Below are 19,598 nucleotides of genomic sequence, written 5' to 3' on the forward strand. Positions count from 1 at the left end.
TTTTAAGTATATCATGATGAAAGTCAAAAAATGAGATATTATCAAAATTTAACTTTTCAAATATATAAAATTAAGTTTTAAATATATCATGATGAAAGTCAAAAAATGAGATATTATCAAAATTTAACTTTTCAATTATATTAAATTAAGTTTTAAGTATATCATGATAAAATGTCGCGTGATAAAGTGTCGCGTTATCAAATGACTGAGTGATAAAGTGTCGTCGTGATAAAGTGTCGTCATGATAAAGTGTCGTCATGATAAAGTGTCGTCGTGATAAAGTGTCGTCGTGATAAAGTGTCGTCGTGATTAAGTGTCGCATGATAAAGTGTCGCATGATAAAGTGTCGCATGATAAAGTGTCGTGTGATAAAATGTCGCTAGGCGCATTATAGTTGTACTGGGTTAATCCCTATCTTAAATTCCAAATGTAATAAAATATCTTTTGATTGTAATGATGATTATTATTCTAAGTGGGTGGGTCTAGGTCTTGGAGGGTTAAAAAATATTTTTATCAACCAAAATATCGATATGAGTATCAAATAAAGTAATTATATATCTTTTGACCCTAATGATAATAATTAATCTAAATTGGGGGGGGGGGGGGGTAGAATCTTGGGGTATCTGGAATATTTTTACCAATACATAATATCGATATGGGTATCAAATTAAAGTAATCAAAATATTTTTTGTCTAAAATAATAGTATCCACTTTTCTTAATGGATTGGACTTGGTCTGAGAAGAGGAGTGGGGGGAGAGTAAATAAATAAATATTTGATATAAATATCAAATAAAAGTAATTGAAATTTAAAATGTTTCAAAGATTATTTAATTTTAAATTTTGTAAATTGTTTAACCTTAAAAACAAAATTTTATTTTCTTACTTTGTTAATTATTCCTTTTTTACTTTGTTATATGTAAAAACCTTTTAAAATAAATTCTTCTTTTCTTAAGTTTGTATGTAAAATTCTTCTTTTCTTAAATTTTGTATATGTAAATAATTATAATATATAAAAAAAATATATATAGGTAGAAATTTGTCAGAGATATATATTTGTTAATAAATTAAATAAAAGAAATTAAAAATTAAATTTTTTAATCTCTGCCTTCCTTGTTCAAAAATAATTTTTGACTATAATGTTAAATTTGCAAATACAAATCTATTAATCACTCATATTTTTTATTGAGCACATAATTACAATTTTTTCAATTATTATCAAAGTGATAAAATAAAATGTATATTCATCACATTTTCAAATTATTTGTTCATATTGTAGGTGTTAAATATATTCTTCATTAAAATTTTATAAAAATAATGAAAATATTTGACTCACAACAAAAGTCTAATTCACACTTCATAGGATTTGCTGATTTCTGATTTATCCAGCATCAGATAAAGAGGAAATCTTTGTTTCATATACCATAAAATTAAAGACAACATTTAAATTCAATGTCGTTCTTATCGAACTATCTGTAATTATATATAAAAATTAATAGAACACATGTTATGATATAAAAATTGCACACAAAATTCCATAATTGTGTGATGAGTATGAAATGTACTCATCTTATGATTATGATAATGGTATATAATCGAGGGAGTTTAAGAATAAATATTCGAAAGATTAAGGAAAATTTTTAACTCATATTTATATTTTTTAAAATTTATTTGGATATCGGTGATATTTAATTTGGCACATTATTTTCAAAATATAATATAAATAAATATTTTAATAAAATTTTCAGATTTTATATATCCTATCTTTTGATAATATATTAAGAAATGTTAGTCACCCTCCCCCTCTCCGTCAAATTTTTGAGCAATAAACCAGTGACCATGTCCGTAAAAATTTAAAGTAAGGCAATAAGTAATTTATTCTATTCGATTTCAACATTTTAAAATATGTGTATAAACTTATATAGCTATTTAATTGAGGGTTAATTTGGGAAAAATAACAAAAACATATAATAAAGAAAAATCAGGTAAAATTGTATGAATGTAGGCTATAGTGTTGTTAAAAAGCCTGATTTAAAACTGCATGATTAAGATTTTAGCTAAAACAATTTATGAAAATATCGAGATTTGGTAAATAGATGTCCACATTTCTGCCAGCTAGGAGCAAAATCTATAAGCTTACAAAATGTTTTGTTTATAATCTTAATCTAGCCGTTTCAAAATCGCCCAAATTGAGCTTTTTAACAACACTAATAACCTATATATATAATAATTTCTACAAAATAATTACCAAAAATTAGTAAGTGAAGGTCAAAATACATTACTATAATTGAATATAAGGGCAGTTGGATAAATATCCTTAAAAAATGTAAGGTTATCTGAGAGGATGGGTAAAATATTTTGAGATTTTTGGACCAAGGCGAAAATTTAATATTGAATCAAGCCGATACGATATATCGATGCCTAGATACGGTTTGTAAGTAAATAATATAAAGTGAATCTTCTGTAAAGTTTGCATAAAAATTCATATTTATAAATAATTTAATATTAATATTATTGTCAAAATAAATAAGTATAAACTTATAGTTGGCATTAAATTATGGATATTTGATATTTGATAATTGTGGTGCATTCACAATTCAATTCACACATTATTTAAACTTTTTTTTTCATTGTTGCATAAAGAAAAATCACGCTTCTCGTCTCGTTAATATAAAAAAATGGTTCAATTCGCAAGTTATGCAAATGCTACCTTTGATAAGACTAATTTCAAGGAAAAGCAAAAGCCATCTCATATTAGAGAGAGCAATATTATAGCTGCTAAAGGTTTTTAATTTTTTTATTATTTTTTAATTGCATTAAATATTTAGCTATTGCAGATTCTATAAGGACTAGTTTAGGACCAAGGGGTATGGATAAAATGGTTTATACTTTAATCATATCAATTCTTATATACCTTTTATTTTTTCAACGATTATAGATAAAATCGAAAAATGGAGATGTTACCATAACCAATGATGGTGCTACCATTTTAAAACAAATGCAAGTTATTCATCCTGCAGCAAAAATGGTATTATAAATATGTGAATATAATTTATTCTTTTGTTTTAAGTTGGTTGAATTAGCTAAAGCTCAAGATATTGAGGCAGGGGATGGTACAACTACTGTTGTAATTCTAGCAGGTAGCCTTTTAGAAGCTGCTGGAAATAAATTATTGGACAAAGCTGACCTTCATCCCACTCTTGTTAGTGAAGCATTTGGTCGTGCTTCTATTCAAGCTTGTAAAATATTAGAAAGTATGTCGATTCCAGTTAAAATGTCAGATCGTCAAACTCTTATAAAATGTGCATCAACTGCCCTAAATTCTAAGGTTACAAAATGCATGATTTTATTTCTTTATAAATTAAATACTTATATAAAATAGTTTCTAATTAAATATTATAATTTCATATAAAGTTGAATTTTTTTAATAATAAAAAAGATGGTGTCACAATATTCAAACATACTTGCACCAATAGCAGTAGATGCTATATTTAAGATAACTGATCCTGAAATAGCAACGAATGTTGATTTAAAAGATATCAAAATCATAACAAAATTAGGGTAAATATATTTTAATGTTAAACAACTTATTTTATTCATATTAAATGTTTTTCCAATTTATTACTTTAATTTAAATAGTGGCACATTAGAAGATACAGAATTGGTTGATGGTGTAGTTTTTATTCAAAACTTTAGTGGTGGTAGTGGTGCTCCAAGCAAGATTGAAAAGGCTAAAATAGGATTGATACAATTTTGCATATCACCTCCTAAAACAGATGTAATCTTTATATTAATATCAGAATGCCTATACTTGATATTGCCTAAAATTTTAATTTTTTTGGATATTAGCCTATATTAAATTAATTTTTTCAGGTTGTTATTTAATAATTCATCTTATTAATTCTTTTTCATATATCATGATTTATTTTTTAGCCTGAGCCCACTTGCTCAATAGTAGTTAATGATTTACTAAAAAGCTACAGCATTTTATACAATAAAGTGTATTTTTTTTTAATGTGGGGGTCCTTTTTAACAACATTTTGGTTTAAAATCCTTGTATTGGAAAATGGAAGTTATGGGTCATTCCATTTCAAATGAGCAAAAAAATCAAGATTTTTGGCCGACCCCTTTCAATTTTGATAAAAAGTTGTAGACTGGTTATATATGTTTCCATACAAAATTTTAGCGCATTAGCAACTATATTAGCGGAGATAATCAGGGTTAAAGGTCCAAAAAACGCCTTTTATTTCTTTTACTGATGTTAAATAATTAATATTTAATTTAAAACTAATTATGATCAAATATTGAATCTAATATCAATAGCTAAGTTAATAATTGATAATTATGGCCAAAACATCAAAAATAATTTTTTTTTAAAAAATGGGTCATCTTATGGTCAGTTGAAAACTTGAAATTAATATTTCGAAATGTATATGATCTCCGATTTTTATTTTTTTTAAGAAATATTATCTGTTTACTATTTTTTTAATAATTTCTTTAACAATTAGCATGGCTGGATATTTATTTAAAAAAATATTGCGATTTTTATACTTTTAAAAAATAGATGGCGCTATATATAATAGGTTTAATATGTTAAAATTCATTTTTTTTATTGATTAAAAATATTTTAATGTATAATATATCATAAAATTCGATTATATAACTTTGTAAACCTTATTCCCCTGAGATATTCGCAGGATAAAAAATTTTTTTAATATTTCAATGTAAATTAAAATAATTAAAAAATCGGACTAGCACACAAACAAAAAAGCAGGATTAAAGGGGTGCAGGAAAATTATTAAGGGAAAAATCGAAAATCACATTAATTACCAGGCCTATCCCCAACCCCCTATCCACCCCCTCCCCAGACTAAGTCATACCCATTAAGACCAAGAATGTTATGAAATTGTCATTATCTTACATTATTAAAATAACCAGAGATAAAAGAAAATTTCAAAGATTTTGAAAAATTTTTTAAGCAATAAAAATAACAAAATTATAGTTCTGATGAAATAAGCCGACTCATGCCTGGAATAAAAGATTGTGTATCTGTTAAAGGCGAGAAAGAATCAGCAAAGATTTATATTAAATAATCTTAAAGAAATATTCAAGATGTTTAAGGAAGAATATCCAAGTATATCAATTGGATTCCCTAAATTTGCCGAACTTAGACCAAAAAATTAATTTTATTTGGATGGCACACACACTGTTTGTGTCTGTGCCATTCATCAGAATGTTAAATTAATGACAAATGTAATAGCTGAAATTACAGCAGGAGAATATTACTGTATAAATTCTTATGACAATCTTTTGGCGCAAATTATTTGTAATCCATCTCAGCCAAAATGTTATTTAACAAATTGTGATCAATGCCCTGGTATAGAATCTCTTATGGGCCAATTATACGAATTGTTTCAGAGAAATCGTATAGAATATGTCACGTTTAAACAATGGATCACCGTGGATAGAGCAAATCTCTAAACTATTATAAAGTCCATTGATGGTTTCATCGAATATCTATTATAAAATGTTCAAATTTTACTGCGTCACTCGTTTATAGCTAAACACAAAGTTTATTTTTGAAGAATTCCAAAGAAAATTTAAAAGATGAGGAATTTTTAACAATTCTAGATTATTCTGAGAATTATTCCTTCATTTTACAAGATGAAGTTTAGGGATTTCATTGGAACAATGTGCAGACCACTATACATCCATTTGTAGCATATTATAAATCTGGAGAAGAATTAAAAAATATAAATTTTGTTATTTTGTCCGAATCATTAAGCCATAATACTAGTGCAGTCCACCTTTATCAAAAAAAATTCATTAAATTCTTAACAGCCAAATTTAATTCTAAACCAGAAAAAATAATATATTTTTCGGATGAAGCCGCGTCTCAATAGAAGAATCGCAAAAATTTTCTGAACATATGCCTTCATAAATACGATTTTAATATTCCTGCCGAATGGCATTTCTTTGTCACTGCTCACGGCAAAAATGCATGTGACGGTATCGGAGGAACTGTCAAAAGATTAGTTGCCAGAGCTAGTCTTCAAAGGCCAAATAAAAATCAAATCCTAACCTCATTAGAATTATATAATTATGCTAAAGAAAATATTAATATTCAATTTGAATATGTATCCAATCAAGAATATATCGAAGAGGAATTAGCCCTTCGTAAAAGATTTAATTCTGCACTGCCCATACATGGGACCCAAAAAATTCACGGGATTATTCCCATTGATCAAAATAAACTAAAAACCAAAATATATTCTAATTCCAATAAATATAATATAAAACAAGTTCCGTTTTTAAATGAGAAAATTATATTTTAAAATATTAATGGATATATAACATGTGTATATGATGATAAATGGTGGTTAGGATATATAATCGATAAAAGTTATACAAATGAAGAAGTAAAAATCCGATTTTTACACCCTTGTGGACCTTCAGCCTCATTTAAATTATATTTTAGTGTTGCCTAAATCTCATATTCTCTCGCTGGTCAATCCTTCTACTCCCACCAGTCGAAAATATATATTATCTCCTGAAGAATCTCACAAGCTAGCCAGGCTTTGTATTCCTTTAGATGACGTAAGATTTAATTAATTTATAAACTATCTTAATTAGGCAAAATTTGTGAAGATTTTAAAAATTTATGATCTGAATTACAAATAATATATATAATGCACATTGTAATCGATTTAGTATGATATATATACATTAAATAATTTTTAATCAATAAAAAAAATAAATTTTAACATATTAAAACTATTATATATAGCGCCATCTATTTTTTTTAAAGTATAAAAATCGCAATATTTTTTTAAATAAATACCCAGCCATACTAATTGTCGAATAAATTATTAAAAAAATAGTAAACGGATAATAATTCTTAAAAAAATTAAAAATCGGAGATCATATACATTTCGAAATATTAATTTCAAGTTTTCAATTGACCATAAGATGACCCATATTTTATCAAAAATTAATTTTGATGTTTTCGCCATAATCATCAATTATTAACTTGGCTATTGATATTAGATTCAATATTTGATCATATTTAGTTTTAAATTAAAAACTAATTATTTAACATCAGTAAAAAGCAAAAAAAGACGTTTTTTGGACCTTTAACCCCGAATATCTCTGCTAATATAGTTTCTAATGCGCTAAAATTTTGTTTATAATCTAATGGGAACATATATAACCAGCCTACGAATTTTTATCGAAATCGAAAGGGGTCGGCCGAAAAGTGATTGATTTGACATGGAATGACCCTTATATTTTAAGGATGTCAAAAAACATGATCATAAAAAAATTAATTTTAATACAAAATTTCTCAAATTTTTGTCAATAGATTTAGCACAAATAATGATTTAAAACTTTTAAAAGGTTTATATTAGGTATAAGGCACATCTGAAGTTCTTAAATAATTGAGTCATGATTTAGCTATTTTATTCTGCTTATTATAATAAATTTTGAAATATTTAGTAAATTAAAGGTAACTTATTTAAACCAATTATAGTCTAAATATAATAAATAATAAAAATTTCAACACTTTATTTTACCTAAAATATAGTCCACAGTTGAAAATTTTTTCTCACTACTTATTGAATAGACGCATATAACAAATAATTTTTTGGATATTTTCTTGCCTATTCCTTATTATTTTTTTAAAATTTGTTTTATTCAATCAGGGTGGAAGTAAGAATACTATATGTAATATTAATATTTTTGAACTACTGGCTAATATTTTATTTATGTTATTTATTTGATTTATTAATTTTGAACGAATATAAAAATATATAATTCTTTTGTAAATATGTTTTTTCCAAAGATATTTAATGACTCACAATTTTTATTATCAGTAAAAAATGCTAATGCCTCTGATAAACAGGTGAGTGGGATCTTATTGACATTAAAAAATTAAACAAATATTTGGTGCATTACTCTAATTATTAAAATCTCATTATATAATGCAAATAATCTATTGCAAGGTTATATATAATTTTTTATTTGAAACAAAAATAAATATTTAGATGGAAAGCAATGTGATTGTATCTGATTATGCACAAATGGACAGAGTTTTGAAAGAAGAAAGGACCTATATACTCAACATTGCAAAACAGATTAAAAAGGCTGGTTGTAGTGTGTTACTTCTTCAAAAATCAATTTTAAGGTTATTTTTTAGATAATTTATTTCTTTTATACCTGGTGTTAAGCATTTTTTTTAATTTGTTCATGTTTGTCGTTTTATGGCAAAAATCACATATGCTTGAAAATAAATTTTTTAAAAGGAACGGACAAGGTTTAGACCAATTGTCCATTGTTTTCAAAAATTTAACCCCTCCCACCTTTATTTCTTTAAAAAAATTTATTTAGCCCTAATGTTTTAAAAAAATTTTAATTGGTTGGTTTGGCTCTATTTACATAGTTTTAATATTATTATTATTTAAACTTATAAAGTATTCAATATAAAATAATTTTGAAAAAATAGGTATAAGCCCATCCTACTCACCCTCCCATAAATTTCAAAATTGGCCACCCACCCATTGTTTTAAAAATATATTTAACTCGCCAAATGTTTAAATTGATAGCCCCAAAGTGGGCTTATATTGAAGATATCTCTTAAATTTTAATATAATATGAAATGATGTTACTTTTTTTATTAAAATTTGGCATTAATATATCTCCATATTTAAACAAAGCACTTAGTATTTTTGCTTTATTTAACCTTATAAAATGCATTTATATGTTTTAATTATAAATTTAGCTTCACTTTCTTAAATTTAATTCTTTTTTAAAAAATTGTATATAAATTAGATTTCTGTTTCTTTTATTAGGAAATTATGTATAAAATAAATAATATTATAATTATAAAATAACCAAATCAATGATAATATAAAATCTTTGAAAATATTAGCCTGATATGATTTTTTTATAGAAACAGTAAATATCTACCTTGATTTTATAAATTTGTAATACTGGTAAATTAATTTTAAATATTTACCTATTACTGTAATTAATGGAGAAAAATAACCAAAATACTGGAAAAATATATATTAAATGAAAATCTTATAAAGAACCCCACAATACTTAATTATTAATTTATACTGGTAAAATTAATAAAATACTGGCAATTTTCTTATTATACTTAAAAAATATATATTTACAAAACCTGTTAATTTCGAATAAAATACTTGAGAAATAAATGACATCATTTATTAATAAATTATTAAGCAAAAACCACATTTATTTGTCAGGTTCATATTCAGTGATTTAAGGTTCCAAATTTGGTTATACATTGTAATTCATATAATCTGCTAAAATATTTAATATTCATTTATTTATTATGTATGCAAAACAAATTACAGAGATGCTATTAGTGAACTAGCATTACATTATTTTGCCAAGATGAAAATATTGGTTTTAAAAGATATAGAACGAGACGATGTAGAATTTGTTTGCAAGGTTTTTTAATATTTTATAAATAATTTAAAAATAATACATTGATCTTAAATTTTTTATTTTAAAAAATATAGAGTTTAGGTTGTAAACCCATTGCAAGTTTAGACCATTTTACTCCTGAAATGTTGGGTTCTGCTGATTTGGTTGAGCAAATTAATACAGATGATAATTCCAAATTAATAAAGGTATTAAAATAGTTTAAATTTTTATAATTTATTTATAAAACATATAAGATCACTGGTATATCTAACCCAGGTCAAACTGTCACTATATTAGTCAGAGGAAGTAACAAGCTAATCTTGGATGAAGCTGAAAGATCTCTCCATGATTCACTTTGCGTTCTTAGATGCTTGGTCAAGCAAAAGTATGTGATGCATAAATAATATAATAGTTTTTCAATTTTATAATGATTACTTTAATGCAGGGTGTGAAATCAATGCAGATAAAGTGTTATTGGTCTCTGATTTAAACCATTTTATTTTAATTAAACATAATAATTATTAAAAATTTATCATTTCACATTTTACTATGAGTTAGTTATAAATATTAAAAAAAATGTAATATATTTTTAAAATATCAAAGCCGTGCAGTGGTACCTCTGCAGGTCTCTGCTTCTAGTAAAAATATGTGAATATTCCTTTTTAATATTAAAAAAATATATCCAACACATAAATAAGATGTTATATAAAATTTATTAATAAATCCTTATATTTAGTCATAGAATCTGACCCTGATTAATATGCAAATGCTAGCCTAAAATTTTATATAAATTACTATATATTTGAAAAAGACATCGTATATCCTATGTTAAAACTTTTACCCAAAAAAATCCTTATATTAAATTTTTTTAAATAAAATGTCTCCAAAACAGTAGAAGCTAAAATATAAAATATAATAATCGCAAAAAAAATATAGATTTCTCTAATAATTTTTTTATAATATATTTAATATTATTTCTAACATTCAAATACATGTTTTTTATAAATGTTATACATAAAGTAGATAGCATTACTTTTATAATTCGTTATATTCCTCCAAGATAAAATAATTTAAAATATATCTGTTTGAAAAATAATTCTTCCATAATTGAATTCGACCGTATATTTAATCATAGTAGATTAATTGTTTTGTGTCAACCATAGATAAGATAATATTGATCATTATTTGGAATAAACAGGGCGTTCCAAAAAAAATTATAATTATATCTGAGTTTTTTGACAATGGTCATTATATTTGTCGATTCTGATAAAAAAAATTTGATTAACTTTATGATTTATGTATTTTTTGTCAGGATAATTTTAAAATACATTAACCATTTATAAAACATATATAATTATATATATCTGCCTATTAAAAAAAAATTATAGCTGATTTATGGGCAAACAATAATTGTGAGTTTATCAATCAGGTTAAAAATTACATGGACTGAGAATTTGGACTAATAATAAAATTAATTGAACTTATTTATAATAAACAGGTTCAAGAGAAGGATCTTGAAAGTTCATTAATTTGACGAAGGGAATATACCTTCAGGATTATGAATCATTTAGTAGGCTAGATTTGTCTGATTAACGAAAACACAAGGATATAAATGTCATTATTATATTACCACGTTTAGTTTAACAAAATTGTTTAAATGATTGATTAAAGTAAAATAACAATAGAAATAATTCTTAAAGTGTAATACAAATAAATCATCTATATTAATATCCCACCCTCAGAGGAAACCCTCCTAATTCTCCTCGATCTTGTAAAGAAACAAAAATTTCTACCAATTTTTGACAGTCTGTTGCCAAAATTACAGTATCAAGTGGCCATAGAGATATAGACAATTATAATTTGGAAAGAACCAGGGACATTTATGTAATATTAAAACTAAACAATGATCACAGCCAAACTTAAACAAAACTATGAAAACGATTCAGCAACAACAAGGGACTTCATGTATCGGCATCTACCCAACTATGGAGGCTCGATTATAAAACTTTTCCTTATTCTTTACACCACCAAGGGGAAAGTTAGGGGAATTTCCTTTTAAGGTGAAATGTTAATATAGTTGATTTATTTGTATTACACCCTAATGCTTATTTTACTTTACTTTTGATCGTTTAAACAATTTTTTAGTGATAATATGATATTGACTTTTATATCCTAAGATATGTTTTATTTTATTTTATTTTACTTTATATATAAAATTATATTAGCCTATTAAGAAATTCTTGTATATTGTTGAAAAGAGAATTGTAATATCACTATAAATTAAAAATGTAACATTAAAAAAGGATCTAATAAAACATGCCTATGAGACAATACATTTCTTCAGTAGAAAACTAATTTTAATAATGTGAACAAATTTTTTAATGGCTTGCCACATTTTAGAGAAAGAAAAACATCTAAATCTTGTTATATTAGATTCTATATTCTTTTTCTATTATAATTGCAAATTGAGTTAAATCAGTTTTATTTAAAAAAATATTCCTATCATTTTTTTAAAAATAATGACAAATATCAAACTTTTCTATATAATTTTAACCGAATTATTTTTCTTTATGTCAGAGCTCTGATAGCTGGAGGTGGCGCCCCCGAAATTGAAATCCGTCTCCGTCTTCCAGAGATAAGCAAGAATGATGAAACAACGACTCCAGTGGAACGTGTCTGTTTTGAGGCCTTTGCTCGTGCGCTGGAAGTTATACCCATCACGCTTGCAGAAAACGCTGGGCTTGATCCAGTTCATGCGCTTACTGATCTCAAAGCCAGACATGCTGAAGACGTCAATGCAGGCCTTAACGTTAGAAAGGTTTTTAACTCGAATATTAACTATATTTTAACAATTAAGAACTAACTAAACATGATTATTTTTATAAATATATGAACCACACACTATATTGCAATCTAAAGAATCAGTTGCCTTTGCTATTTTTTTCTGCTTCTGCTGTTTAAGTGGGTTAAACTAACTTTCGGGTTTGGTATGTTATGAGGTTTTATAACTTTTAATTCCTAACAACTTATAAGTTAAGGGATATGATATAATTATGAAACATTCAATATTTTATTTAGCGACATCGTTTAGTGTTGCATAATTGGCTAAAATTCTCCTAAACTTAATTAGGCTTGGCCGAAAAATCGCCGAAAATAATTAGTCAAAGATTAGACATTGGCTAACCAGCCGACATAAGTTAAGCCTAACCTTAATTATCACTTATTTTATATTTGTTATATATTGTTGAGGGACGATTAGTCCCATGCCTAATTTTTGGCTAATTAGTTTTATTAGGTTTCTTCACCTAAAAACACATTTAAGCTGTTTTGGAGTCGAATAAAATTAGCCGATTACGCAATAATAAACATTATGGTTTCTATAATATTATTTTATCGTTTTGTTTTTCTTTGTTTTGTTTTTCTTTTGTAATTACTCATTTTAGATTTTTATCAATGAATAAAAATACATTTGATTAGTTTCGGATTTTATCCCCCTTTCTGATACTTTACCCCAAGAAGGTTTACAGAAATGAATATAGCTCACCTAGAAGTTTATAAACTTCAGACGACATTTACTCCATAGATCAAAGAATTAATATATGGGCTATTATGTCAAATCGATCAAAAAAGGCACATTTTCGGCCTACCCCTTTTAAAATGTTAAAAATTTCGGAATTATTTAGATAGGTAAATAAATGAGAAAGCGGTTTACTTTAGCTCGCTAGTACCTGGTTCCCGAGAATAAGGGCTCAAAGGTGCAAAAAAGATCCACTTTGGAATTTGTAAAATTTTTAAAATGCCTATCTCAAAAACTATTTATAGTAAAAAAGTATATAATATATCAAATTGTATGTAAAAAAATCTTTAAAGGGCTATCAAAAAATAATAAAAATTGGCCTCATTACCAAAAATTGAAGAAAAAAATAGATGGCGCTAATGGTTGAAAAATATTATTCTTAAGGAAAATGAAAATGTTGATATTTTTATAAGAAAATGATAATATTTTCCAGTTCCCCCCCCCACCATTCTTAAAAAGTTTTACATATTTTAGATCTCTACTTCGCTACTATAGCAAATGACTTAATTAGCCCGATAATGTATATGTATAACACCTGCATTAAAAACGAATATTTTATTAGGCAAATTAACGATTATATTTTACTAGCATATTATTTTACAAAATAAACTGTTTAAAACGATCTCTCTTTCGGCGTAATATTTTTAATTTGACCGTTCAGATTAATTTTAAATAATTCAACCCGTCTGCAGCTTATTATTTTATCGTCTGTTTATTAATAACATTCGGGATTGGAGAGTGCAAAAACATATATTCTAGGTGCAGATCAATTAAAATTTTATTCTATATCATAGATCGACATACCAAATATTAAAATGTTGCAACCCATTTAATCTACAAAGACATGCTTATTATCGTAAGAATTTAAGAAATATTCCACCCTGGATGACCCAAAAAATTTACCATTCAATTTAGATGTGTTAATATGCTCTTTGCCGACAAAAATTAACAAACATTCCTTATACTTCATGACAATGTAGATATTGATTCTACCCCTCATATAATTAATCGAGAGGCTGAAACATTAATACATCCCTACAATCAATAGGGGAATCTCCCATTAAAAGAAAACGCTTATGTGAAAAAAATATTTGAAGAAAAAAATATCTAGAGTAAAAAAAATTTTAACGACTAAAATTATACCAATATCTTCATCAAATGATGAAAACTTCGATGAAATTATAGATACCTTAAAATCAATTTCTCACAACTGTCGATTACAAATAAATATAGATTAATATTTTTACCTTCTAATTGGTCAATAAGAAAAATTGTAAAAGAATTTAATATTTTATATATGGCGTTAAAATCAAAAGGTTTAATAAAAGAAAAAGGTTTTTTTTACCGAATCCTAAACCCAGCAAGATAGTAGATGCCGTCACCTTTGATGTTGTCAAAACTTTTTATAGCAATGATGAATATAGTAGATCGATGCCTGGGTAATTTTGTTTCTATAATAAAGAATAGTGAAAAGATTCAAGTCCAAAAAAGATTAATTTTAATTAATTTACGAGAGCCATAAATTTAAAGATATTCAAATATTAAAATTGGACTAACTAAATTTTGTTTCAAATATATTTTAAATTATGGAATGAATATGATTTTATCTATATTTCTATATATTAAAAAAATTATATGAAAGATATATATTATTGAAAATATGTTAGATTATTAAGTGGCTAATGGGTATATATTTAATAGAAATTCAAAATTTTTTAATATAAAAAGTGAAAATATCGGGTTATTGATAAGTTAGCAACAAAATTTTAACCATAATTCGTAATTTCATAAAGCGTTATCTATTTTTTTCTTCGATTCTTGGAGTCGATAGCTTCGCTAAGGTATTGACAACATAAATATATTTAGCAAAGGTGTCTAAATAAAAAGCAATAAATAAATTTCGAAAACAAACTCCCTTTTTTACCGGTAGTTAACGGCTCAATTGGCGCCAATTTTTGCTGTTATTTTGATTATATATTTTTTACTATAAATAGTTTTTGAGACATAAGCATTTTAAAAATTTTACAGATTCCAAAGTGGATCTTTTTTGCACCTTTGAGCCCCTATATCTCGGGAATCAGGCGTGCTAGCGAGCAATAAATAACTTTTTCATTTTTTTTACCTATCTAAATAATTCCAGAAAATTTCAACAATTTTAAAAGGGGTCGGCCGAATCGTGATCGATTTGACGTGGAATATATCATATATATTATGATAAAATTAAGCTGATTTATTTTTTAGAAAAAAATGGTTTAGACATGATTTTGAACAGACAAATATTACCTAACTTGATAAAACGGAGCCGAAAAGTTCGGGAAAATCTCGTGTTTGGCTATAATTTTGATTTTACATTTTTATAATTTATGCTTAAATCAGAGTTTTTCCCAAAAAAATATGTTTTTGGCCAATGTTAGTTAAATGTGAATTAGTCAGCTAATAAATGTAAATGAATGGTAAAAAGTAGACCCTGACCATATCTGAGATATTTACCTATAACGATTTTTTTTTAAATTAAAAGTATTTGTTTCCGCTTATAACCCCGCCCCAGTGTCCGCTTATAACTCCGCCTCAGTGTCCGCTACCTCCCTATTATTATAATTATTATCTTTTACTCTCTCCTGATATTGAATATAATAATTAATATCAAATTATTTATATTCATTTCGAACTAAAACATATTCTATATTCATTAGGGAACTATAACAAACATGCTGGAGGAGAATGTGTTGCAGCCATTGTTAGTTTCCACAAGTGCTATTAGATTAGCTACTGAGACTGTTGTCAGCATTTTGAAAATTGATGACATAGTATGAAAACCTTATTTTATTAATGATATATAAAATTTTATTCTAAGGAATAAACAATGATATAATAAAAAGAAGATTAAATGATAAAATAAATTATATAAGAAAAAAGTTCTAAAGAAAATATAATTAAAAATACTTTCATAAATTTAATAGTAATATATGTCCTTTTATGATTTATATTTCTTCTAGGTACAAGGCCGATAGGGAGGAATACAGCAGATCATAGTTTTTCAAATACATTAGGCCTAAATTTTTTTGTGAAACATCATTTGCTATTTCATTAATTTTTTTTATTCAATTTTAAATTACTCAAATGTATTATATGTTTTTTTGTCATATTTAGCCGCTGTTGTTTATAAATAAAAGATTTTCGGGTAACGTTGAATCCATGGGTTGTTGAGGTGTAGTATCTGTTACCCAGGATAGAGGAAATATTGGCTAAGGAGACAGTATTTAAGTGGATTTTTCAAATGCATATTTGCAATTGCGGGTGAAGGAGATCAAAGGTTGTTGACCATAACTACGCAAAGGAGTTGTTCGCTTTTTGGGCCGTTTGGGTTGAGCGTTTTAGCACCAATATTTCAGCGAACGATGGCGGTAGTGTTTCAAGGATTAGAAGGAGTATTTTATTAATACTAGATAGCCCGTCAAAAATGATGGGGAATGAAAATTTTCTTCTTACTTTTATGCTAGATGTTACCTGTTATTTGAAAATAATATCCAATTTATTCTTTTTACCCCCTTCCTCCTTCAGACCAGGTTCAATCCATTAAAATTAAGTGTAAATACTATGGTTTGAGTAAAAATATTAAAGCATTTACTTGATAATACCAATATTATTTGTTAAATATTACTGATTACTTATACCTAGACCTGTGCGACGATGTCTCAATCAACGGCGACGGTTATTTTAAATTTTTTATCGGCGTTCGGCGGCGCGCCGATTTCGCCGCCGTCTTCTAAATTGTAGGCGGCGGCAGCGCAATATTTATTTTAAAATTTTTTTAATGGATTTAATTTATAAATTAATGCATTACATTTTTTATAATTTATTTGAGTGATCTTTTCTAACAAATTGTTAACATAGTTTAATTGATCTTAAATTATTTCCTGTCCCACTCCAATTTAAATTTATGTATTTTCTCATTCTCAGAAATAGACTAAGAAATTGCAATTTTACTCAGATCAGAGTCACATCAACAACACATATAAGAAATATTCTATTGATTATTATCATAATTAAAATAAATTTGGGATGCAAGCAAAAGTATGAAATATAATAAGTCAGAATTCAGATTTAGCAAAATTATAATTATCATGAATAAACAGTATTTTATCAAGATTTGTGGGACATAAAGAGGTCCTTTTAGCATTGAGTATTAATCAAGCAATGGAAAAAATTCTTTAGCTGTGCAGGTATACAAAGAACCTTCCTTGCTAAATTAGCAAGCATAGGAAGTTCCAGTCGCTTTTTCTTCCAAAAGATTAATGCATCCTCTTCTGGGATATTATTTTGGTTGAGCAAAATATGGCATTCTTGTTCTAGATTACTAATATTGTTATAATCATTACTTGGAAGGGAATGTTTACGAGCTAATTTAGATATATATAAGAGCTTGATGTTTGACCATTATCCTCAACTTGAATTTCACTCTGTGCATTTCTATCATGCTCTAAAAGTTTTAAATGTCGAATTAAAAATTGCAATGATGTCGTAAAATTCAAGTTTAAATATTCTGAAACAACTTTAAGATTTTGAAATCTGGGATCAAGTAGAGTTGCTAATATTTAAAATATAATTTTATTAATAAAATTAAAAAATAACTTGAAGTTCAGTAATGGGAAACCTATGGTCAAGCTTTTTTTATTCATATTTTCTTTTAAGCATATAATATCTGAGCAATCAGATCTATTGATTTGTATATGACCTTTTATTTCACTGCGAAATAATAACCCTAAGTTTATTGTCGATCCTTTTTGGGAGGAAAGAAATTCTACCGACTCTCTGAATGGATTTAATACTGCGTAAAGCTCATCAGTCATATCCCATTCATTATTAAAGAGTTTTAAAGATTGTTTTCCTATTTTATTTAGACATTATTTATAGGAATTTTGTTTACACTGCGAACACTTTCTAGCATAATTAATATGCTATGCCAGTGGATAGGGCAATTTATTTTTAAAGTTTTTGCATTAATTAGATTGGTGGTGCAATGCCATTTCTATTATCCGATTCATCAGACATATCAAAATGGTCATCAAGGTATGGCAGAATCATCAATATCCAAGATATTATCTGTCTCATAAATTGACTGCAAACATTTACCATGTTCAGCCTCAATTTCATATTCCAAATCTACTCGATATCAAAATAATTTCTCTAATTTTTTTAATGAGAATATCAATTTTGGTAACTTTTTTTTATGCCATCAACTGTAACCAAATTATGAAGTCCATGCCCTAAGCATAAATGATGCTCATAATCCCCTAATCTGACGCTTCTTTTGACATTGGCCCCAGCATCAGTTACCTTTTGTATTATTTTGGCTATCAAACTCTTCTTGAATACTATCAATCTCAGATAATATTGTTTCCCAAGTATGCTTTTGAGTCACTTTCTAGTTGCTAGGGTAAAATATTTTAAATCAAAATTTTTATCTAAATGATGAAGACTAAATGTGATATAATTTCAACCGTGAAATGATCGGTCCATAAATCAAGTGATAGAACAAAATTTTGGTCCAGAATCAATCAGATTTAAAACATCGGCCTTTGTAGATAAATAAACATCGTCTAATGCACCCCGACTAATGGTTGTCCTATGAGGAATCAATTATCTTATATTTCTATAGGCAGAGACACTTCCTAGTTGCTAGGGTAAAATATTTTAAATCAAAATTTTCATCTTAAATGATGAAGATTAAATGTGATATAATTTCAACCGTGAAATGATCGGTCTATAAATCAAAAATGATAGAACAAAATTTTGGTCCAGAATTAATCAGATTTAAAACATGGGCCTTTGTAGATAAATAAACATCGTCTAGTGCACCCCGACTAATGGTTGTCCTATGAGGAATCAATTATCTTATATTTCTATAGGCAATTTATTTTTTAATAACATTTTATATAAATTTTAAACCTTTAGAAAACTGTCATTCCTTTATTGTTTATAGAATCAAATGTCATTAAATCTAAGCAGCACATCAAAACATAATTTCGCCTATTAGATTTCATATTTATCTTAAACATTAAAAAATATTTAAAAAACACCAAAATAATTAGAGCTGGAATGAAATAAATTAGATTTAGTTTTAACTTTAAAAATAAAGCTTTACATAATTGATTAAAAAATTATATATTAAGTTTATACTTAAAAAAGATATTTAAAAACAAAATAATTAGAGCTGGAATGAAACAAATTATAAATTTGATTTACTTTCTAAAATAAAGTTTTAAATAATTAATTTAATAAATTATATATTAAGTAATACTTTAATTTACATAATTAATTTAATAAATTATATATTAAGTTTATACATTAAAAAGACATTTATAAACATAATAATTAGAGTTGGAATGAAATAAATTATGAATTTGATAGTTTTACATACTTAATTTAATAAATTATATATTAAGTTTATATATTAAAAAGATCTCAAAATAGAGCTGGCAATAAATAAACTAAAAATTTAGTTGTTTTGAACTTTCAAAATAAAGCTTAATAAAATTAATTTAACAAACCAGTTAAAAATTTTAAATGAAT

At 26.1% G+C, this 19,598-nt stretch overlaps 1 protein-coding gene across 1 annotated transcript; it reads left to right on the top strand.

The window, feature by feature from the left end:
* The first annotated feature begins 2,623 nt into the window (after positions 1-2,623).
* Positions 2,624-16,224, top strand: LOC135925564 (T-complex protein 1 subunit delta-like). Its single transcript, XM_065460953.1, has 13 exons — positions 2,624-2,782; positions 2,827-2,879; positions 2,937-3,026; positions 3,069-3,326; positions 3,438-3,559; positions 3,638-3,776; positions 8,041-8,180; positions 9,376-9,472; positions 9,544-9,654; positions 9,703-9,833; positions 12,026-12,266; positions 15,719-15,832; positions 16,022-16,224. The coding sequence occupies exons 1-13, from the start codon at positions 2,677-2,679 to the stop codon at positions 16,034-16,036; spliced, it is 1,617 nt and encodes a 538-aa protein (XP_065317025.1). The 5' UTR covers positions 2,624-2,676; the 3' UTR covers positions 16,037-16,224.
* The last annotated feature ends 3,374 nt before the right edge of the window (positions 16,225-19,598 follow it).

Source organism: Gordionus sp. m RMFG-2023, chromosome 2, assembly GCF_954871325.1.
Source record: "Gordionus sp. m RMFG-2023 chromosome 2, tfGorSpeb1-WG-v2, whole genome shotgun sequence".
Lineage (NCBI taxonomy): Eukaryota > Metazoa > Nematomorpha > Gordioida > Chordodea > Parachordodidae > Gordionus > Gordionus sp. m RMFG-2023.

Coding starts and splice junctions, on each gene's coding strand:
- LOC135925564 (XM_065460953.1), top strand. CDS start 2,677: ATGGTTCAATTCGCAAGTTATGCAAATGCTACCTTTGATAAGACTAAT. Junction 3,560..3,637: donor AAAATCATAACAAAATTAGG/GTAAATATATTT, acceptor TAATTTAAATAG/TGGCACATTAGAAGATACAG. Junction 9,473..9,543: donor ATGTAGAATTTGTTTGCAAG/GTTTTTTAATAT, acceptor TAAAAAATATAG/AGTTTAGGTTGTAAACCCAT.